At 41.0% G+C, this 23,469-nt stretch overlaps 1 protein-coding gene across 2 annotated transcripts; it reads left to right on the forward strand.

Moving 5' to 3' along the window:
• Positions 1-3,468: 3,468 nt before the first annotated feature.
• On the forward strand, positions 3,469-23,447 carry rab3gap2 (RAB3 GTPase activating protein subunit 2 (non-catalytic)). Of its 2 annotated transcripts, none has more exons than XM_037072516.1 (35): positions 3,469-3,871; positions 4,868-4,956; positions 5,403-5,520; positions 5,596-5,677; positions 5,952-5,999; positions 6,137-6,212; positions 6,362-6,463; positions 7,657-7,756; positions 8,371-8,469; positions 10,921-11,069; positions 11,552-11,631; positions 12,135-12,227; positions 12,339-12,478; positions 12,661-12,856; positions 13,037-13,180; positions 13,721-13,803; positions 13,887-13,951; positions 14,058-14,148; positions 14,257-14,378; positions 14,556-14,766; positions 15,068-15,165; positions 15,631-15,739; positions 15,855-16,015; positions 16,701-16,875; positions 17,036-17,215; positions 17,381-17,487; positions 17,972-18,038; positions 18,236-18,306; positions 18,407-18,442; positions 18,583-18,711; positions 19,264-19,479; positions 19,587-19,676; positions 19,779-20,003; positions 20,128-20,292; positions 22,728-23,447. In XM_037072516.1, the coding sequence occupies exons 1-35, from the start codon at positions 3,763-3,765 to the stop codon at positions 22,878-22,880; spliced, it is 4,179 nt and encodes a 1,392-aa protein (XP_036928411.1). In that variant the 5' UTR covers positions 3,469-3,762; the 3' UTR covers positions 22,881-23,447. The 2 variants fall into 2 exon arrangements, with proteins under 2 accessions (XP_036928411.1, XP_036928412.1); XM_037072517.1 differs by having other exon boundaries at positions 18,583-18,657.
• The last annotated feature ends 22 nt before the right edge of the window (positions 23,448-23,469 follow it).

Genomic DNA, 23,469 nt, shown 5'->3' on the forward strand with positions numbered 1-23,469 from the left:
TGGTCACGATGATAAGCAATCAGGAGATGTTTGTACTTCTGAGATAATATGCTCCATTTCATTTTATTTATTTCTCTGGAAACTTGGACCAAAGCCTTACCAACATAAACTGACAACACACTGTCTTTGAATACGTAGAGACTTGGACTGCAGAGTTCAAAGAACAGATTTTATTTGTCATAAAACCGTTACAACGTGACTGTTTGACCTGTGGATCTACGTTACTGTCTTTAAGTTAGAACTGGATTGCACACATAATGAAATTCAAACAAAGTTGATGGTTAAATGTGGGTCAGGTGCAAAAGTAGAACAATTATCACACAATTTTCTGTTTCAAAAAAAAGAGTTCCCTCCAGACCTAGATATAGTAATACTGGACATAAAATAGCTGCACTGTTGAATATCCACTATCCACTAAATTAGTTAGGAGGTATCAACATTAATACAGTATGTAAGTGCAAAATGACTATGACTTCTACAAGATGTAAGAAACAAAGCAGAAAATGAACCCTTGATGAGATGAGCTGCTGAAATTTTACACAGATGTGTTTAATATTGCAACACAGCCAGCCACCATGGGCCAAACGAATGCATTATCTTGCAATATTATATGAGAATAGTTAAAATTGCCTTGACTTTTTTAAGAAATGTTGTAAATATGATGCCTGAATGATCCCACTCAGACATCTCTAAGGAGAAGAAGCATCATATTCACCTCCCTGTGACTCGCATGGTTTTCACACTTTGGCATCGGCATGTGTCTGTGTACTTTTCATTTAGAGAGTCAGATTATACAAGAGGTCCTGAAAGCAGACAGCATACTGGCCTCTGTCCTTCACACTGCACTACTTCCCGCAAAGTTTGTGTTTCCAAGACGTAGAGTTTACTTGCGAAGAGATTAAATCAAGGCAGCGTTCAAGTCTGGTTGGCAAACACTCTCAAAGTCAGATCACACAGCAACCAAATCACTTAATATAGGTTGACACTATGTCTTTTTTTTTTTTTTCCTTTGGCCTTTGTGGCTTTATTTGATAGTGCAGCTGAAGAGGGAGACAGGAAACAGGGAGAGAGAGGGGGAGTGACACACAGCAAATGGGATAAGATGCAGCAAATGCTGCCACAGGTCTGGCTCTAACCCTGGACAGCCTTGGTACATGGTACCTTATGATGTGAGAAGCTATCAAGACACTTGCAACACAAAACAATCCTCAAAGTGCCCGAGGTCTTATAACAGTGACTTACACTCAGTTTATCTAAATAAATTGATGGCATCTCTCTCTGTCTATAGCAACATGTCCATCCTGAGATAAAATAATGCCAGCTCACTTCCTTGTCAACAAAGGAAGAGGGGGAACCAGGTAGGGCGTTGTTTCTGTGGACTGTAAAACAGCTGATGCAACAACAGTTCCACAAGCAATGGCACACAACTGGGAAATGTGAGTGAGACAGGCCCAAGGACCTTTCTGACACCCAATTGTTTCCTGAGTTTCTGTGTCTGGCCTTCCGGACCGGAAACTTTTGGACACCCCTCCGTGAATTTGTATTTGTGTCTGTATGTGTGCATGCACTGACTTGCACTGCATGTATTTATGTGTGTGTGTGTGTGTGTGCGTGTGTGTGTGCTTGCATGCATGCGTGCGTGTGTGTCTTTTTGATTGTTTGTGAAGATGCAGGAAGTACACTGGCAAAATGCCCATTGCTTTTTAAAGAACATAGGAAAGATTAGAAAAAGACGCTGTGCAGTGTTGAACAATGCCACCAACAGCTGGTTATGTTAACCACAGCCATTACAGTATGTTCACAGAGTGATATCCTTGACCTCTGACCCCACAAGACTCAACCAATATGAAAATCCAAATGGGGTCAAGTAGTCCAAGAGTCACAACATACTCTAAATGTTTCGGCCTTGGAAACATTCAATTTCATGACACACAGAAAGATAATAAATGGCAAGTGGGTCAAAAGGACAGTGTCAAATAGGCTGTGACTAACTAAATGTAACCGTGTAGTCAGGATTACACTATGCAACTATGCAAAATTATTTAAAGAATAATGTTTTCTCATACACTGTCTGCTAGCAAAAGCAGCTTGCATTTTGGGGGGGTTTTCCTTGTTGTATAGTGGCATATGTGTTGTTATTTCTGGGATAATTGGCCACATTGTGTACTGCATTTATATATTTCTGTTACATATACCTTCAGAGGAAGAAAAGGTATTTAAAACATTTAAAACATAATTGCCAGATTGTTCTTGCCAATCCCTAGAATTGAAAAGCAAATGCCTTTTTTGCCAAAGCTGCCATATTTTTAGAACCCCCCCACCCCCCACCCACACACAAACAAACACACACACGCAAAAAAAAAGTGCAGTGCTGGCTGATATGGTGTAATTGTGTATTGAGTGCAGGATATCAAACTTTCAGCTCTTAAAAAACTAAAAGGCAAAGACTTTATTTCACGCTGCTTAAACTATATCAACATGATGCACCCAATGATACACCCAAAGGGAAAGAATGAAAAGAGCTTTCTCAATTTCTCCAAATCACATCATCATGATTGAGTGTGTAGTCTAACAACAAGGGCAACCTATACCATGCAATTCTGGTGTTGGTAGAGTTAAAGGAGCTTATGGCAAGCTGTTTTAAAATTTAATCGAACCACACTCCTATCTGTAATTACATTTTAGATAGCCATAATAGCATTTCTCCTAGTCAAAATTGTATTCTCACTAGTCAGAATGGTAATTAAAGTTATCTGCAATAACATTCTTACTAGTAGAAATGTTAGTTCAAGATATCTACAACTTTGATTGTACCAGTCAATACTAAATTTAAGATATCTAAAAATCCTTAAAAAGTATAAGTAGCTGTTTTAACATTTAATAGTTTGACTGGATATGTATTGCCAATATCTTTAATTCAGTTCTTCTTAGTCAAAAAGAACATTACAGAATGTAATTGTGGATATCTGAAATTGATAGCCCAATACACATGAATGGCAAAAGTGACGTCATTTGTCCTAGGAAGAATGTCACTGTGGATATCTGAAATGACAATTGTGGATAGGAAGAATGTCATTGTGGACATCTGAAATGTTCTTTTTGACTAGAAAGAACTGAATTACAGATATCTGCAATACATATCCAGTCTAACTATTAAAAGTTAAAACGACATGCCATAGGAGCTGAGCGTGAGCACTGTGGTAAAAACATATGGGAAATGTGTTAAAAGTAAAATGCACACGTCCCAGAGAACCACCTGAAATATGTTCCTCTACCACCCTCTGGTGATGTAACTATAATATTACACGTTTAAATACCAAAATATCATATTGTTGATTTTTAACAATTCTTATTAATATACCGAATTTAAAATGTGGGCGTTATTCTAAAATATTATTCGAGGTAATATTTGTAAACGAATGCGTCGTGGGCTGCTTTTATTTTGAAACATTTCAACTGAGCTTTTACCCGGAAACACTCCAGTGTTATTGTGCTAACGATGTGTCATCAACACATCAGACTATGGTGGGAACTGCAAATGTTGGGGAAAATAGAGTATTAGACTCACGTTACTATTTCTTTAAGGGATAGTTCAAGACAAGTAAGACCTAGTGTGTTTGTGAACAGGCTGTCATAAAGTTAACGGGATAACTGGACTCAAACTGCCAAGCTACGTTGAGCTTCCTCCACAACTGGACTGTTAGCAAGCAGGCTAACTGGCTCATTCCCTGTCTGCTTGGGACCTGACGAGACGCGACAGAGATGTCCTGCAGCTTTTTAGAGTTTTGTCGGCTCCAAGATCTTAAAGCGGTCAGGGACTTCTTGTTCCTTAGTAAGAAAACTGAGCCAGTGGAGGAGAAGAATCTTACAGGTACCATGGATAGATGTATATAACTTAGATGTATTCCTCTAGCATGCTACAGCCTTTCAGTGTTGGGTCAAGTGACAACTCATGTTAGCTGTGTTTGGTACTAGCTTGTCACAGCATGAGTAGTTACAAAGTAACTTCTAAGACTAAACGTATAGCTAGATAACGTTATGGCAAAGTGTCTTGCTACTTCATCTGTCTTCCACCCACTGTTCGGTATTTTTAGGTTATTTCCCTGAAGCATTAACTTCGTCAGCCCCTCCTTTCTTGCACTCTGTTGTATCGGGTCGTATCGTTGGCAGATGTCTTTAACACATATTTAATCACAATACGGCCTGCTGCAATATCCAAATTGCAGAAGCTGCAAATTTGGTTGATGATGATGTGTAGCAAAACCCCATTGTAACGAGGTACTTTGGTGCTGCAGAGATGTCCAGGCCTACAGATCTTTTTACCAGATGTGAGAGAACATGTTCGCCTGGTACAGAACCCAGCAAATGTCACATCATCATGATTTTAGTTTTTTTTCTCTTATACTGAGAATTGTGCGATGCAGTGTATGATAATTCCCAATAAAATGACTGATAGTGCAATCAGAATATCTGTGAAATGAATCACAATGTGATTTTTTCCCCCCTCACTGTGCAGCATTAGCTGTGACTATATCCTGTAATTTCACACCCCAACAATAATTTCATCAGTCACTTTGGTCTTTTATTGGAACTTATATCGACAGGTATGTTTGCTGTGTGTTGACCACCAGAAACGTGAGTAACCAGTTAGCAAGTGCCAGGTCATTTTAAAGTCTTCACTTTAAAATGATAAATCTTCCAATATTATTGGCTTTGTTTTATGATGTGATATTTATGAAAAAACGAGACCTGAGCAACAGAACATTGACTCAGTTTTTTTACTGCTGCATAAGCTGCTCCATCAGCATAGTGTCACAAATTAAATATAATTGTAATTAAATGTCCCTGTTTCCTTTTACCCTGACAGAAAATGAGCTTACTTGGGACACCTCTGACTGGGAGTCAGCTTGGGATACCGGTGACAACAAAGAGGAGGAAGCCACTTCAGCCTCAAAGGTCTGTTCTTTTGTATTTCATCATCCGTTTCAGGTCTTCTTTTCTGGCAATGCATAACTGCTTCAGCTCCTAATAAACACATATTATTAATTGATAATATTTTAAAGGACAATATATAAAATATTGCCCATTTGTCACATAATTACCCTGTTTTTTGTACTCAGATTATTTGTTGAACCCACTTAAATTTTAAAAGATGCTGGAAAAGGTCGGGGGAATCAAGGGAATATCACTCCACTATCACACTATCACTATCACATGAATCAGACATTTCAAATTTGTAAGAAGTTGGGAGGAAATTCCTTGACTAAATTGATCAAACGCAACAGTTTTGTGCAGCTTTGTCCAAGTCTTGAAAATGACCTGAGGTGTGGTATGCAGTTATTACCGACACCATTTGCAGATTGAAAAGTTCCCTCCCGCTGACTTTCCTCTTTGCCCCACAGGTGGAGGAGGTGACCACAGTGCAGAGTGCACCCTGGCTGCAGGACTGCATCGTGTCCCTGTCACCTTGCTCTGACCTGTTAGTCTTGGCACATGACCAGAAGGCTGCCTTTCTTTCAGGTCAGATATTCAAACATACACTCATATCTAAGAGCACAGAGGAGTTTCATATTTAATGTTAATTGATTTTTACAGCTAAGTGGCGTTCAGTTGACAGCGGCAGGGAGGAGATGACCCTGGCTGTGTCCTGGACTGGAACCCTGAGCAATGACGAAGGGTAAGAGTAAAACAAGACTTGAGAGAGAATGGGAATGCTGAAAAGTACATTTAAGGGCAAGTAGGATAAGGAAGATAACAAAGTATTGGAGAACAGAATGCAAAAAACTTAGAGGCAAAAATGAAAATGAAGTAAAAAACAAAACAAAAAAAACTACAGAAGAAAGGGATCATTCAATCGCTGGTAAGCAAGTGAAACATGAGATAAAGAATAAGATCAAGACTCTTGAGTGAACTCTGTAAAGGGAACTGCTTTGTGTGTTTTTTCACAACAGAGAGTGTGTGAGCAGCTCTATCTGCATACCACTGGCAAGCCAGAAGAGGTAAGAATTACTCATAAAAAAAAAGAGAAGGTGTCTGTGGCGGTGCAAAATGCCTGTGTGTGTGCATATGACACAGTGTGTGTGTGTGTGTGTGTGTGTGTGTGTGTGTGTGTGTGTGTGTGTGTGTGTGTGTTTAGGAGCTCCACAGGGCGGCCTGATTGGACATGTGTAGTAGTGGGTTTCACCTCTGGCTATGTCCGCTTCTACACAGAGGTACCTTGTTAGCGTTATGTCTCCTTTTTGTTTACTTCTGGTCTATAAAATAAACTTTGTCAGACAATCAGCAGATACAAAAGGAAATTGGAACCATTCAATACTCAGAAGTGAACATATTAATTGTGACATCAATTGTTTCTGGTCAGAATGGGGTTCTGCTCCTGGCCCAGTTATTGCATGAGGACCCTGTATTGAGGCTCAAGTGTCGCACATATGAGATCCCTCGTCATCCTGGAGTAACTGAGCAGGTAATGTGCATGCTGAACAATCAGAACTGTTCATGAAAATGATATTCAAATTCAAAGAAAAAGTTAAACATTTTTATCTTTGTGCCAAGATTTAGCGTAGAAGGTCAATAATACTCTTATAGCTGCATGGTTAATATGGAAGTTAAAGCTAGCCACTGACTACCTTAGTACAGTCTCAGCTGGTTGAAGATTGCCAGAAGTCAGTTGTCAAGGTCAGAAATCATAAATGAGCTATAACGTCTTACTTAGTGAGCTTTAGGAAGGTCCATTTTGTCGCATTTGGACCATGGTTTCACAATCAGTCTAAATCAATAACATTTTAACAAACTCATCATATGCAACATCCAAATCACAGAAACTCGAGTAAAATGTTTGCCAAGTAGTTCATAATGAACTACTGTAGTGCTGCAGAGATTACTTGGCCTACAAGTTGTGATCTTCAGATGTAAGAAAACATATTCGGTACATGATCATGATTTTAATAGTTTTTTTTTTTTTTTGAGAAGGGAAATGAAAAACGGGATGCAAATATGATCATTACCACAAATAATGAATCCTCATCACAGTCACCTGTAAAAATAAAGGATGTTTTTTTACCCTATTGTGCATCCCTACCCTGGACAGAGCCAGGGTAGCATTTCCCCTCTAGCTCCAGTCTTTTTTGTAAGCTGAACTACATACTTGTTGTACTCTCATATTTACCATACAGGTTTGGTGTAATTTGCTACTGTAATTCTCGTCAATTAAGCGACGAAAATGCCCCGATTTATCAGGCTCAAATTGTGAAAGAGTTTTTCAGGGACCACGAGACATCATTTTAATACATGGATTGAACCGTGACCTTTTCCCCGTTGAGAATCTTTGGGATGTACTAGATCAGACTCTGTGCAGTGGCGAAAAATGAATGCAACTCTGGACGTAAACAAACCTTGTGTTATAAGTTATCAAAACGATGCAATGCTGAATGTTTGCCGTTATCAGAGCTTAAGGCAGTTCAGTTTGTGATATTTCGTTTTTTTTTTGCAGAGGCCAAATAATGTCAGTCTTGTGTTCCAAAGTTGTAATGTTCCAATTTGTGAAACTTTTCTTTTTTCTATTAAAAATGACATCAACTGATTACTCAAATATCAAAGTAGTTGTCTATTGTTCTAACAATTTAGTAATGGTTAATTATTGTCTTTATCCTATCACAGCATGAAGAGTTAAGTATCCTCTACCCTGCTGCTCTGGTCACCATCGATGGCTTCAGCCTCTTTCAGTCTTTGCGGGCCTGCAGGAATCAGGTTGCAAGAGGTGCTGTTGCTTAACTAAGCATGTGTGTTCTTTCCTGTTTACCATAAAGCTGAGATGCTGTGATTGTTCTCACTAGATGTGTTGAATGCATCAAGTATGTCAGCATCATCAGTATGTGTATTTATTTAGAAAAAAATAATACCAGAAGTCCATTATTTGGAACACGAGATATGTTTGTACTGTGTTGAATTAAAGGTAAGTTAAAAAATATTGGCATATCATGGCATTATTTTTTATGTACATTTTACAGTGGGTGCATAAGTCTGTGTTATATCATAGGATGGGAGTCATGGGATTCATGGGAGTTGTGTTGAATAGTCAAGTAATTTTCAGCATGTTTACTGGAGATGTGTTTTTTACTTGCTGTCTTGCTGGATAGCGTTTGCTACAAAGCATTCAGGTACAGACGAGACATACGCACAACTGCCACTCACACAGACATAAACAGACACATGCACACAGACACACACATACACACTTATACAGTTTCTAGAAGCTTGGTAGCCAACCTTCAAAGCATCTAGTAGTGCTTAATATAAGGTAAGCTTATGAGCTAGAGGAGATAGTCAAAGATTTGCTAATCTAATGGTAAATCGGCTGTGCTTTGCCTCCAGCGGCAGCAGCAGGAAGCGATGTGATCCAGCCTCCTCCCTTAGCCTATAAGAAGTGGGGTCTGCAGGACATGGAGACAATTGTGGACCACAGTAGTGTCGGTAAGTGACTATTATTTTTAGATAAATTGATTTTGTTCATTCTGCTGTTGCTTTTCTACCTGCCTTTTGATTTACCACTCCATCACAGGTTAAAGTGATCAGAGGGTTTATTTTGACAATAATAACATCCTAGGGAAGGGAAGCAAACAAAATGGTCAATGGACTTGCATTTCTACTGTCTACTGACTGCTAAAAAACACTTTACAACACCTGTCACACTGACCCATTCACCCACACATACACTGATGGCAGAGGCTGCCATGCAAGGTGCCAGCCTGCTCATCAGGAGCAAGTTGGGGTCATTATCTTGCTCAACATGCAGCTGGTGGAGCCAGGGGTTCGAACCAGTGAGCTTCCGATTACTCGACCTGGATCACTTAAATGTTCGGTGAAATCAAATCAAAAAATCAACAGTAAAACTCAGGGCTATGTTTAATAGCAAAAGTAAGAGCATTTCTACATGCACAATAAGAGGAGAACTCAGGGATTGGAACTAACTGAAGAAAACCACTTATCAGTTAGGCTAAGAAAAAAAAAAGGCTTAAATTTGCTATGGAAGAAGAGAGGTGGATGACGCAATGCATCCATCATGCCTAGTGCCTACAGAACAGTGTTATGATCTGGGGTTGGTTCAGTTGGTCAGGTCTAAGTTCAGCAGGTTTATCACCAGTGGATTTTTTTCTTCTCTGATGGCACATATTCCAAGATGAAAATGCCCCAATTTGTCAGGCTGAAATTGTGAAAGAGTTTTTCAGGGACCATGAGACATCACTTTAATACATGGATTGGCCCTTGACCTTTTCCTCGTTGAGAATCTTTGGGATGCGCTGGATCAGATTCTATGCAGTGAAAAATCTGTTGGCAAAAAATTAATGCAACTCTGGACGGAAACAAATCTTATGACATTGCATTAAATATTAAAACGATGCAAAGCTGAATGTTTGCTCAGGCAAAATAATGTCAGTCTTGAGTTCCAGTTGTAATATTCCAATTTGTGAAACTCTCATGTTTCTGTGATGGAGTGAATTGAACACATACTACTTTGTCACAAACAACATCATGAAGTTTCCTCCAATATTAAATTTATTACAGGTTCTTCTGTAAATGTGACCAAATCTGCTGGGTCAAAAGTACATACAACAACTTGAACAATCAATTTCAGTGATTATAGTAAGTTGTGTTTCAATCAGATTTGCTTTGTGGCGAGGCCTCTTAACTTATTCAGCATGATTATGGCTGATAACAGCTGATGACTTTTCTTGGTCCATTTTCATAGGGCTTGTCTGATACCACATTATACTTCACCACCAGCAGTGCAAAAGTGCATTATTGATTTGAACAAGTCAGGAAAGTCACTTGGAGCTACTACTAAGCAGTTACAGGTCCCAAAATCAACTGTGCAAATAATTATTTGTAAGTATAAAGTGGCACAGTTTATTTGTTTGTTGGTGTCACTGCCACGATCAGAAAGAAAGCACAAACTATCACCTGCTACTGAGAGATAGCTTGACAGAATTCTGCTGCTGATCAGATGGACAAAAAACAAACCTTCTGGAGGAAAACTCTGTAGTCAGAGGAAACAGAAATTGAGTTGTTTGGATACAATGACCAACAGTATGTGTGGAGAGGAGGAGAGGAGGCCTTTGAGAACACTATACCTACTGTCAAGCATGGTAGTGGTAGTATTATGTTGTGGGGCTGTTTTACTATCAGTGGATCTGGTAATAAATAAATGGAACAGTGAAGAAGGAGTATTATGTCTGATTTTTTTCAGGAAAACCTCAAATCATCAACCAATAGATTGGGTCTTGGGTGTGGTTGGGTCTTCCAACAAGACAGTGATCCCAAACAGACATCAAACATGGTAAAGGAACGGCTAAATCAGGCTGGACTTGGAGGTTTTGGAATAGCCTTCCCAAAGTCCCAACTTGAATCCCATAGAGAACATCTGGACTGTGCTGAATAAACAAGCCCATGATGGGAAGCCAACAAATTTAGTTTGCTTCACATATTCTGTCAAGAAGAGTAATTAAAAAGTCAGTCAGTGAACTACCAGAAGCTTGTGGATGGCTATCCAATTGAGGTGAAAATGGCCAAGAGACATTTAATCAAAATTAGAATTACTGTATGTATATTTTGGACCCAGCAGATTCGGACTCATAACTCAAACTTAATAAATGTTTTTTTTTTTATTAAGAATGTGTTCCACTCATTCCATTACAGAAAGAGTTGTAGAAATCGTTGGAATCTCAAGCCTTCCATGAAATACATGTTCTTTAAAAGTGTATGTGAACTTCTGACCATGACTGTATGTGTACACTTTGATGAATAAAATGGCTCATGCAGGGGAAGAGATGGTGTTATTTAGAACAAAATACTGAATGTATGTTTTTTATTTCATAGTACATCTCTTGTTCATCCCTGTTCTCCCTTCATCTCTCCTGCTGTTAGGCATTATGACGCTGTGTGTGTTTGACCAGATGAGGAATGCATCTATCTTGGGGGGGTTTAATGCTTCAGTCAAGGGCAGCCCCCCTGCCATGTGCCAGTATGTGACTGTGGGAGGTGGACCGTACACAGGCTTTTACTATGCTGTCGAGGTGAGTGAGAGAGATGGTGCAAGTCAAGCTGTTTATTTCAGAATGATAATGTTGTGCAAGTAAAAATGCTGTCACGATGTCACGTATTCAGGACAATGACATTATCACCATATCTAGAAACAGAAAACGCTATCAGTCGAATCAGTGTGTGTGTGTGCGCGCATGTGTGTGTTGAGTGTTTTGTATCTTTTTTGGTTAATGTATTGCAACTCAAAACAAGTGTAGGGAGGTGTAGAGAAAGTCTGTAAGCATTATTGAACAAAAGTAAACTAATACACTTAATGAATGGTGCAGTTGATAAAGAAAATATCCAGGTGGCATAACATCACCACTGGATTATCTACACAGTAATATTGTACTGTATATTATCCACACAATAATGGTATTTCTTCACAGTTAAAGGACAATGCAAAGACAGTGTGTAAATGAATACTTTTTTGAGATTCAATTCAGCTGTTTGTTGTGTCTGTGTCTGCGTTCAGGGAAGCTCCCAGCCTCTCCTCTCTCATGTGGCTCTGGCTGTGGCCAGTAAACTCACCTCAGCTCTCTTCAGTGCTGCCAGGTATGTATGTGTAAAACCAAGCTTCCATGATTGTATAAGCAAGATTACTGCCATTGATTAACAGCAGTTTTACCAAAACATACAGCAATTAAGACAAGCCACCAGTCAACAAGTAATAATATTACAGGTGTGAGATCAAACTCGCTCTTCTTTAATGACAACGGGGTTGACAAGTGTTTCAGTGCATCTGTGATTTTGTGTCCCCCAGCACTGTTGACAGTCATCTGCTGCTTTAACAGCACAAAGCAGCCCAATCAATACTTTGAATTATCGCTTGTTCTCTTCTCAACACCAGCTTAATCCATATAGAAGGGCAGTTCTGCCTTCATCCTCCGAGTCTCTTTTCACTCTTTTTCTACTCGATCTGAAGTGTATGTTGTCTGTTGCCTCCTCTCCTGTATAACCTTTTCTTTCACGCTTCTTTACATCATTTCATTTCCTGCTCATTCTCTTTCTTACTGTTTTCACTGAGTCTTCACTCTCTCTTGCTTTGCTCCTCTCAGTGGATGGTTAGGTTGGCACAAAAATAAGAATGAAGAGGAGGCTGTTCAGAAACACAAGCCCAAGGTGGAGCCTGCAACACCATTGGGGATCAGGTATCAACCGTGATATCTCAGCACACATATCCCGTGTTGTCCTCTATTGATATTGGCAACATGAAGCTTGTTTCACCATCATCATTCTCGAATCAAAACTCTCTCCTACAGATTTGGTCTCCCAGACTCGCGGCGCCATGGGGAGTCCATCTGTCTGTCCCCCTGCAACACACTGGCTGGAGTTACTGATGACTTTGGACGAGTCACACTGCTGGACTTGGCCAGGGGGATTTGCATTCGCATGTGGAAAGGTGAGGATAAGGTGGAGAGAAAAGACCGTATATTTTTATTCCATACCCCTTATAGAATTAATTAGGTTAAATGCAGAGCCCTGCTAAGATATAGAGCTTTTATATCCCTCTTGTATATTCCCTTTCTCTTCTCTCTGTTGAGAGATGATAGAGATGAAAGTGAGAAATTCATTTAATTGCAGGTTACCGAGATGCTCAGTTGGGTTGGCTGCAGGTTCCAGAGGAGCGAGGCGATCGGGAGTTCTCCCCCTCCTCTGCTCTTCCTAGACGCCATGCTCTGTTCCTGGTTATCTACGCCCCACGCAGGGGAATCCTGGAGGTGTGGGCAATGCAGCAGGGACCTCGAGTCGGAGCCTTCACAGTGGGCAAACACTGCAGGTATAAATAATGCAACTATAAAATACAGGTTTTAACTTTTACTTGCAGCTGATTCTTCACAAAAAAGCCACACCTGTGAAAGATTTGCTGCATTTCTTTGTCACTTTGGACTGTTGGTTATACAAAAGAAACTATCTGAAGACGTCACTCGTCACTGTGTGTGCGTGTGTGTGTTTGCAGGTTGCTTTATGCTGGCTACCGTCTGATGGGGGTGAATAGTGTGACCAGTCAGGGCTGGCAGCTCCACACCCAGCAGGTGTGTCTGCTGGATCCCATCACAGGAGCATTGAGGACGGTTAACATACCCTTCCACCTGGCCCTCAGGTTGGTACACAGACAGAAAGACATGCATACACATACATATTAACCTCAATATAACGTAAATCAGTATGTTATAGCTCACTTATTTAAGCCATGTAAAATTACTCAGTGTTTTTGTAAGGATTGTTGCAGATTTACACACACACACTAAATGCTAAAGGATGTTTAAGATCCCATTTTATAGAAATTGAGATTTCCTGTCTTCTCTGAGAAAGTGCTAGGTGCTGTATAAATACTGTAAAAAGTATCAAAATGGAAAATTCCCAAAGGACCAGGAAATGGGCCAGATGGTTCCTGGTATTTAGTCTAACACTGAGCCAAATCATAGTCTTCAGTAAGGTACGATCGGGCCTATACTCCCCTTCTGGGTACAATTGGGGGTGCTTGCTCAGGCTTGTGAGAGGAAATTTAATCTCAACTGCACTGGTTATCATTTACTGTTATATACAAGGTTTTCAACCAGAGGGATACCTTGTCCCCAGTCAAGCTGTTAAAGATAGCAACCCATCCAAACCTCATTGTTCTGTATTGTCTTCATTTCAGTGACAAGAAGAGTGAGCGAGCCAAAGATATACACCTGTTGAAGAGATTGACTACTCTCCTCAGGAGCAGAGAGGTGGAGCCTGGTAAGAGAGACAAGAGCTTAGATGAGATGAGAGAGGTGTGAATCTGTGTATTCCTGTTTGTTTTTATTCATCTTTTCTTTCAGATGTTTTGGAGAGTGAAGCTAAAAGTGTGCTGCTGGATATCAAACACCCTGCCATTAAGAAGCAGGTATGACCAAAGATACAGTACGAATGACCTAACGATAACAGAGAGGCACATTATCTTTAGCACTAAGACCCAAATTTCTAAGTGCAGCCTTTACACTTCCTTTTAGGCATTGGAGTCCCTGCTGTCAAATAAGAATCTTCCTGTCTCTTGTCTCACAAAAGTCACATGCTCATTATATGACACTCTGAAGCAACAAGGTAAAGTACCAGCTTATTATTAAGAAGAAAACAGATTGTTCTGTTCTGAAATGTCAAGTGATACACATGTACATGGTCTTTATTTATGCGTCTGTATTTGTGCATTAGACCCAGAGGAAGTGGATGGTGCATTACTTCAGTTCTGCACCTCGCAGCTGAAACTGCTTCAGCTTTATACTGGCATCCAGAACCTGCACTCTGCTGCAGACACAGAGCCCTGCTCAACAAATGTGAGATGAAACACACATATACACATACAGAAAACTTGTTGAGGTTACTGTCATAAGCATCTTTCCAGGTAATAGTAATGAGATTTGTAGCAAAGCCACCAATTGGGTCAGTGCTGTTGCTTGTTCTTTATTGTTCCTCAGAATGCCACGATCACCACATGCGTTTTCACCATGCAGGACTCCCTCGATGGCATAGAGGAGGAACTGTCCCGTGTTGGCCCGACCTTGCAGTGCTACTCAAAGCTCACCTTGAGACCAAGTGTTTCATTTGCCCAGGATTCGCCTGACTCACCACTGCCTGCTCAGGCCTTTCTCTCCCAGATTGAGTGCACTGAGGAGGGGGAGTTGAGGGTGATCCATCGGTCAGAAACTGAATGGAATCAGTTAGGTATGGCAAAGTTACATGCTTTAAACTTTACACAGTCACTATACCATGACACAGTAAAAAAAAGATTTTATCTATAGCATTTTATTAATCTCAGGTCTCAAATTAATTGATACATGTTGGGCAGTGTCAGTATTTTAGCCACAGATGTAATTCTGCTTGTAGGATTTACACAATGAGGACTGTGAAGGAAATAGGAAACGCAAACAAACATTTCATTTACACAGAAATGTCAGTGACATCAGACACAGAGGAAGTACATCACACAAATCCAGATTGAGGTGCTTTTGTGTGTCCTCTGCAGGGAACTTTATGTTCTGGGGTTGTCTGTGTGGAAAAAGCCCACTCCATAAAGTGTGTGACACTCTGCAGCAGGCTGGCATCAGTCCACAGCAGCTACTGGTAAGATGGAGGACAAGACTGATTTATGGAATGGTTTGAAATTAAGTTAAGCATGTGGTTAATACATGAAAATGCCTGGAGGAGAATAGGAAATTAAACTGCTGATTGATTGTCACAAATTGGTAGACTGATGTCATGATGATATGTAGCTTTTATTTCATATTCAAAAATCAATCAGTGTTTCCTAAAACTATCTTCAAGATGTGATCCTCAAATTACTTGTTTTGCCCACAACCCAAAGATTTCAGTTTAATGTATAGAGGAGTAAAGAAAACATTCGCATTTAAAAAGCTTTCCTTTTTTAGAAGATTACTCAACTGATTGAATGATAAGCAAAATAGTTGGCACTGTATAGATGAGAACTAACTAATCAATTGTGGCTTTAGCTTTTATTAGTACCATCTTTTTAAATACATTTGTTTTTCTCTAATGTTGCATTTTAACCCCCTTCTCTCTGCCTTTCAGTCTCTGTTGTTAAGTGTGTGGCTACAAAGAGAGAAAGAGGTGCTACAGAAACCAGAGGAAACTGTCAGATACTTACACACACTACTCATCGCCCTCAGCAACATGAAAGGTACCTGTGTGTGTCCACTGTGTGCTGAATTCTTGCCCAAGTGTCTGTCAACCCGTCATGAGTAATGAAAATGAGAGGAGAGGAGTTACCACTTCTTCTTCTTCCTGCCCTCTAGGTGCAGTTGAGGAGTCATGGGACCCCCAGTCTGTCTCCCCTTGGTGGCAGCAAGTTCGCAGCATATGTATCCAGTCCCACAATGCTGCTGCTGCTCTGCTGGCTGCCTTTGTTGCCCACCGTGGTGTCAAGGCTTGCATCACAAGCCGGGCTGACAGCAAGGTAGATAAGTTCCACTCACACCCACATGCGCACACACACACACGCACATATACAAACATGAGCGCAGTAAGCAGCAAGAGTCATGGAAAAGGAAATTATGAAAAACTTGAATTGTTTTTTGTTTTTTTTTATGAATGACATTTATCTAAATTTGCTACATGAATGGGAGAATACCTCACCTTGAATGTACAGTACTACAGCAATACAATTCTTCCTCTACCACTCCAAATGTCAGCCACTTACAACACAGTCATGACTATGGGCATAGAATACTGCTATAAATCGCACGCATGCGCAATAAAACATCCGCTAAAGCGCACTGTTATGCCCAAACCAAGCTATCGATCATTCAGATTAATTGGATCCGATCTGACTGGAATGAACCCTCCACAGTGGCTGCACTGGTGACAATGTTGCATTGGCTGCTTGCTGTTCTAGGCAATCATATATATATATATTTTTTTCTTTCAAGGCTCTGGACTCTCGAGCTGTTTTTCTCCTGGCAGGCCACAATATTGCGCCAGTGGGCAGAGATGCAGGATAAAAAATAGCTTGCGAGTGCTTGGAAAAGCGCTTGGGGAAAAAAAAAAAGCGCAAGCAGATGTTTTATTGCGCGCGCGTGATTTATGGCAGTATTCTATTCCCATACATGACTCCACCTATTTTCTGGTCTTGTGTAACATAGTTGCAGTCAGACTGGGAGGCAGTGTCCCTAGAGCTGGAGCAGTGGGTGGTGTGTGTGCGCCAGCTAGAGGATGTGTTGGTGCTACAGACTCTGCTGTTGGTGCCTCCTCCTCAGGGAGCAGCTGGGGGTGCTGCAGCACAGTGCTCCATCAAAACACTGCTGGAGGGAGGCACAGGTAATGCTTAGCAAATGTTGGCATTTTTAGATTGTGTTTTTTTCTAAATGAGCTTTGAGTCTTGGATTTTCTTGGATTTTCTTCTTTCTTGATTCTGGATGCTACATAAGACAGATTCTCATTCTTTGTCATTGTTTTGATTTTACATCTATCTATGAAGGTGGTATTGCTGACAGTGTCTCCAAGTGGGTGTTCAGGCAAAATTTGGCCCCTGAGAGGCTGAAGGAAATTCTTCTAAAGAAAGAAGACAAGGAGGAAGATGATAAACTGGAGCAGAAGGCTGGAGATGAAGTAAAAGAGCACGAGGGGAAGAGCCAGGAGGGCACAGACAGGACAGCAGGTCAGAACCAAGAACAATGTATCTGCTGGAAGGAAGTCGAACACTTTAACAGTGCTTTACCTTTTTATATTAAGTAATATAATGACTGCTGTAGTGTATACTATATATAACCTCTTCACCCTCGAAGCTTGAAATTAAATCCGCAATGTCCTCTGTGTTTTCCAGAGCTGTTGGTAGCAGTGTGCCAGCGGTTCCCACACTCCCTCTCACCTGACCTGCTCTTCGCCCACTGCTGCTGGGAATATGTAGTACAGTGGAACAAAGACCCTGAGGTAAACATTCACTCATCGTATACAAACATAGAAAGATATGTTTTGTGTTTTGGTAAGTTGAGATTTCTTTAGTGTTAAAAAAACATAGGACATATAGAACCTAGAAAAGCTCTCTCTCTGTGCCATGTGCATTAATAATATAATGAACCTACTTGATATTTTTATACTCATGCTACAGATACATCACCTGCAACCTCTGTAGCATCAGTTCTATGTGCAATGAGTTGGCATACAGCCCTGATATTTATTTAACTTACATGTTGTGCAGCTGTATGTTTTCAAACAGGGAAGAAAACCCTCTCTTTGCATTTTTTAATCAAAGTCTATTTTTTATTAAAAAACCCGGATGTCATTCTTGGTCCATATTGTTCTAGTGTGTATTATCAGTACAAAGGCACAGGCAAGGAAAGACACGTTTTCAAATGTCCAAGAAAAAGGATAACACAGAAACAGTGGCTGAACTCACACCCGCTTATCTTCTCAGGAGGGTCGACACTTGTGCTGGGCTGTGGAACATTTGAGGCTGGTCTCCAGTCCACATATCCAATTAGGTGAGGGGCTCAGTGGCTTTTTTTTTACATACTTAATATTTTATCTTATTATTTATATAATAATATGTCTAATCTGCTGTACATCATAATGTGTTGTAGAAAGTGGCGTACGTTTCTTCAGATATGTACCAAATACCAGCTCAGTTATGTCAGGTATGAAAAGTGTTTGTGACTTTCTCATTGAACCTTCTTCACAGGTATTTGTACAATGATGTGGAGTACATTCATCGTCAAGCGTCTGTCAGCAGCAGCCTACCTCATGGAGAAGGAAAGTCATGCACTGACAGTACATTGTCCACCTGAGAGAAGGTGTTGTTAAGTCTGTGGGGCAGTACAGTGTATAAACTGTTTATGCTTCTCTTTTCTAGGTGGGGAAAGCACCCAAAGATCGCTTATGTCGACGGGTTAGTATTCGTTTTGGTATAAATTCTAAAACATCACTGTTGATACAAATATATGATAGCAGCTTTGATTTCAGGATTAATATTATTTTAAATGTAAAAGTATTAAGCTGCGTATGTTAAGGGTGTGTTCATGTGTGCAGGATGTTGGGATGGGAGACAAAGCTATGACGTCTTTCCTTGGCTGCTGTGTCCAGCTGCTGCAGATCCTCATGGAGGTGACTGGAGTATTGGTTAAAAATCATTGCCCTTTATCTTTTATAAATTACCATGTAAGTAAAGCTATTTCTTTAAAAAGCATGGAGAACAAGATCACTGCTAGCACCACCACTACTAACTACACCAGTGCTTGATATGCATCTGATTTACTAGCTAGTTAGCTTTCTTAAAGAGCTCCTCCTGTCTTAGGACACAAGAAAACAAAATAGTTCAGCTAATACTTAACACCTTTTAATTTTAAAAGTTTAACTGGCAGATGTAACATATCTTTCTTGTTTACACACTTGTCTAAGTTGCATACTGGACCACAGTGACTTCCTATCTTATTGTGATTTCTAAAAAGCCTGCTGGTACAGAGACTTAAAGTGAGCACAGAATCTTTACTTCAGACTCTGTGCACAACTCATTCTACAAGGTGAAGCGTGACATTTAAACTGAAGTAACAGTAAGCCAAATAAAGTTGACTGTAGGGACTTGTGGAGTGTCTGCATGTGCTTTGTTCTGAACTTTACTGTGTTAACTGTGCACTTAACTTTCAGTTGTGAATTCTTTAGAAGCACACAGCCCTTTGTCCTCATTGTGTCCTCTGTTCCTTTTTCATGCAGGCGGACTCTGCAGTGGAGGAGGTTTCTGCTCCGGAGCTGTCTGTGGAGGAGGTGTGGTGTGGTGCAGAGGGCCCTGCATCCATAGCTGAACTTGCGCTGGAGCAGAGAGGCGTGCACTATCCCCTGGTGCAACACCACTGCCTGTTAGCCTCCCTGCTACATGCTGCTATGACTTTCAGTCTGAAGGTCAAACCACTCAGCCTGTTCGACAGCAAGGTGAGGAGACAAACACACACACACATTTCAGAGCTGTTGTTATCATGAAAAATATTGTATTATAGTCACAATTTATTTATACACCAACATGTGTCTGTTCATTCCAGGGTAAGAATGCTTTCTTCAGAGATCTGACAACCATCCAGCTGATGCCCAGTGGAGACCTGGACCCAGGCCTGGTCTCACTACGACAAGAGGTGAGAGATGGACTATTGTCAATTTCAACATTCATCTCATTCTATTTTCTCTTCACTATTTATGCCTGTTGTCTAATCTTTGTTATTTCTACTCCATTGCAGTTCCTTCGCAGGGTGCTGACCAGCTGGGTGCAGGCTATTGATGATTTCTCCAGCCAAGCCCCAGTCACAAGTTCCCCACCTCTACCCTCTTGTGGCCCAAAGGCTGACTGGTGGCCCTCCTTGTGCCTGGAGCTGGGCTCTCTGCTGCAGGTCAACCCAGACATCCTGAGAAGGCACATTGTCTGCGAGCTGTATAACCAGGGCCTGGACCTCCGGGCTGAAGAGGTGATGGGGAAACTTTCTTTGTAGCAGACAGTAGCTAAAATTTGGATGCCACCACTTTTGTTAAACCTTTATGGTCACCTCAGTGCTTCATATTAAATGTGTGGATCCACATTTTCTTACCCAGGTGATGTTAGAGGTGGAAGATAAGGACGTGCTGGGCTCCCAGCTGCTGGTGCTGACTGGCCAGAGACTGAGCTATTCACTGCTCCACAGCCAGAGCCAGACGCAGGCTGCCATGGAGCTGCTGGCCCGCCTGCCCCCCACCCTCTGCACCTGGCTCAAGGCTATGGTGAGAGACCAAAACTATGTCAACTTATACACTTTCAGTCACAGGTTCATATGAGACTAGATGCTCTTTTCCATAATGCGTGTTTATACCCAGCATTTTCCATTCAGCTCAACCCTCGTCTTCCAGTATTAACAGGGTCCCCTACATCTCAAATCCTATTAACAATAACATTACTGGCCACTGGAACTTGCAGAGTAATGAAAACCTTTACAGTTTTTCCAGAGTCCCAACACAGTAGCCCAGTGCTGGCCTGTCTTTTCTAAAACAGAGGTGTAATATTCCTCCTTTTCTAAAAGCTGCCTCTGGGGTAGGCTTTGACTTGATGTGAAGCACGAAGTTGGGCTGTGAACAATGATGACAAATTTGTCTTCAAAATAAGAGCTTTACATTGCACACCACTGGAGATTAGAACTGGGTTTTTAGCGGGGGGCTTTTAATTTGAAAGTAGCGACCATCCTTAGCTTGCCACTACAACAACAAACTAACACAACCAAAGAGCTACAGAGACCGAGGAGACGCTGCTTCTCCTGGATCTCTGCGGCTGTCCAGTTGTTCATCTTAATGTCCGTGGATGAAGTGATGGACTGACTGCTGTGATCAGCTGTTTCCTGGTTTTAAAACTCCTCGGTTGTAGGTCGCACAACAGTGCAGGTCATTGACACCTCCGCCCACCTCACTCAGGTGCCGGCACATTTCTGCCTTGTTTTTAGATAGCAGGCGAGGCGGAAATAAGTGAACCCTCAGAGGGAAAAAAAACGTGGACCGAGCCGCCCAAAGGACGGGCAAACTGGCGGCTTGCTGTCCTGTCTAAAAATGGCTAGTCACACCCGATCTGAACACACCAGCATACAGTTTTTATGCTTCATCACTGGTAACAGCTGTGGCCAGAGATATTACAATTTTCAGTTGTCTGTCCATCTATACAGTGCAAACAGTAACAACATGCAGACCAGGGGAATCCAGCCAAAAGGGAATCACTCCTGCACTACCAACAATTAAAATCCATAATCAAATCTCACATAAACATAACCAACAGCACACTGTAACCCTTAATGTGAAGTGAAGAGATTAGGAAAATTACAAACTCATAAAAAATGATCTCAAAACTTTATGAACTGTCCCTGTTAGATATCTCCATAACACTTTCATACGCAAAGTGGGAAAAGGACTTGGCTCTGCCTTCTAACCCTGACTTCTGGATACAAATCAATAAAAACACGTTTGCCACGACCACTTACCAAATATACAATTTATACAATATAAATGTATCCACAGAACAACAAGGGAAATGTTAAAAATGGGATTGGCAAATAGATAGATATCTGTTTACAATGTACTTTGGGTAACACAGACGATTATTATTTTCATGAAACTTGGGCCTACCATCCAGCTCACTCATTCTGCATAACAGTCACTGAAAAACTGTCCTCTATCCTGGGCTGTCCTCTATCCCTTTTTTCTTTCCTTTTTCTCCCCCTCTTATCTCTCACCCCCTTTTTCCTTTACTTTCTCCACTACCCAGAGGCAATAATACATGACACTGCCATTCATTCAAATACCAAATCATACTTACACACTTTCACTGTGATCACTCCTTCTGCACACTAAGTACATTATGTCTAACTGTTTGTAATTGTCTGTCTTTTTCTATGGACCATTTGGTCTTACTCAAGGTTGTTAAAGTGTTTTTTTTTTTTGCTTGTTTGCACTTGCTTGTAAACTTTATCACCAATATTTAAAAAAGAAAAAAAAAAGATGGAGGTGTCAAAGGTCAGTCTTCAAAGGGCCGATACAGAGCCACTCAGAGGTTATCCACGGCCACAGTAACCAACAGCCATGGTGTCTTTCTAGGAATGTGAACTGCTCTGCCCGCTGCACAGAGGGAAGAGAAAAAGACAATGAGAGTGCATGTGGACATGTTAGCGGGGGGTGTGACAGAGTGGAAGTGGACCCAAAATGCTGCTTTCTCGTATTTCATGCTTTAGAGTGTAGTGGGAGACTACCATCCTTATCCGTCCAATTATTCCACTATCAGACCCTGTGAATCTGCTCAGAGGTTCAAGTCCAAATCAGAGGAGAAGCAGGCTCCTATCTGTGGCCCTGGGTGAGCTGTGGCTGCACCTGTTGCTCACTCACTTCAGCCTTGTTATTATACGGGGTAACTCAAACATTGGTTATCAGGATCAAAAGTCATTATTAGAGCACAGTTGGGACTGCACATGATATTTTCCAAATCTATTTGAATGCATGATCATGACACAGATTTATTTGCCACTACAAGAGCCTGCAGGTTGCAACGCTCAGACTCCAGCTCACACTTATGTTGCATTACGTTCTTTAAATATTGATATCACCTATTTGGGTGCTATAAGGTGATGTACTGAAAGGCCTAACTGCCTGTCTGTATTGTACAATATTTGTTTTGTGTGCTGCAGGACCCCAGTGAGCTGCGGTGCCCCCTGGTCCCCCTGTCGCAGACCAGCAGGTTGGTGGGCCGTCTGATTGAAATCCTCCCAGAGAACCACGCCCAGTACAGTCTTGCCCTGCACCTACTGGAGGCTGTGGACGCCCTCACCACTGAGGACTGACCCTGAGAAGGAGAGGGTGGTCAAGGCACCGCAGTGGACAGATGATAAACTGCCTCTTTGCCCCTTTTCATCATTATCATGGAGGTTTTATGTTATTTCTCATTTCATGTTAAGATTAACTCATCCTCACAACTTTGTTGTTGAAAGCAATGATATACACAGTGGATATGATAGGCTTTTAGCTTTTTATAATTCATCATATTTTCATACATGCAACATACATTATGTTAAAAAGAGTATTGTGGGTTGGATATGTTTGAGATGGCTATTAAGGAATGAGGCATGTCTGTGCTTTGTCACCTCACCCTCAGTTTCAGTCTGATTAATGTTTAAAATGACATGTTAGCGTGTGGATGTCCTGTGTGCCATATGAAAGTTCTGTTTGACATTTTACCCCACTCATAGACAAGAGATGTATGATAAAAAAGAATGAACCTTATTTTTTATTTATAAATGCAGACTACACTGTACTAGCTGTGCCTGCACACCTCCTGTGCTGTAGTCCCACATCCAGCAGCTCCCACTGGGCTCATCTAATGCAGAATAAAGAGGTTTCTCAGAAACATAGATAGTTTCTGTTGACATGATT

Source organism: Acanthopagrus latus, chromosome 16, assembly GCF_904848185.1.
Source record: "Acanthopagrus latus isolate v.2019 chromosome 16, fAcaLat1.1, whole genome shotgun sequence".
Taxonomy (NCBI): Eukaryota; Metazoa; Chordata; class Actinopteri; order Spariformes; family Sparidae; genus Acanthopagrus; species Acanthopagrus latus.

Bases quoted from the DNA above. Each gene is read 5' to 3' on its own strand.
- rab3gap2 (XM_037072516.1), top strand. From the start codon at position 3,763: ATGTCCTGCAGCTTTTTAGAGTTTTGTCGGCTCCAAGATCTTAAAGCG. The intron at 19,480-19,586 runs GTGAGGAGACAA...TGTTCATTCCAG, and splicing joins TCAGCCTGTTCGACAGCAAG to GGTAAGAATGCTTTCTTCAG. The intron at 20,004-20,127 runs GTGATGGGGAAA...TTTCTTACCCAG, and splicing joins TGGACCTCCGGGCTGAAGAG to GTGATGTTAGAGGTGGAAGA.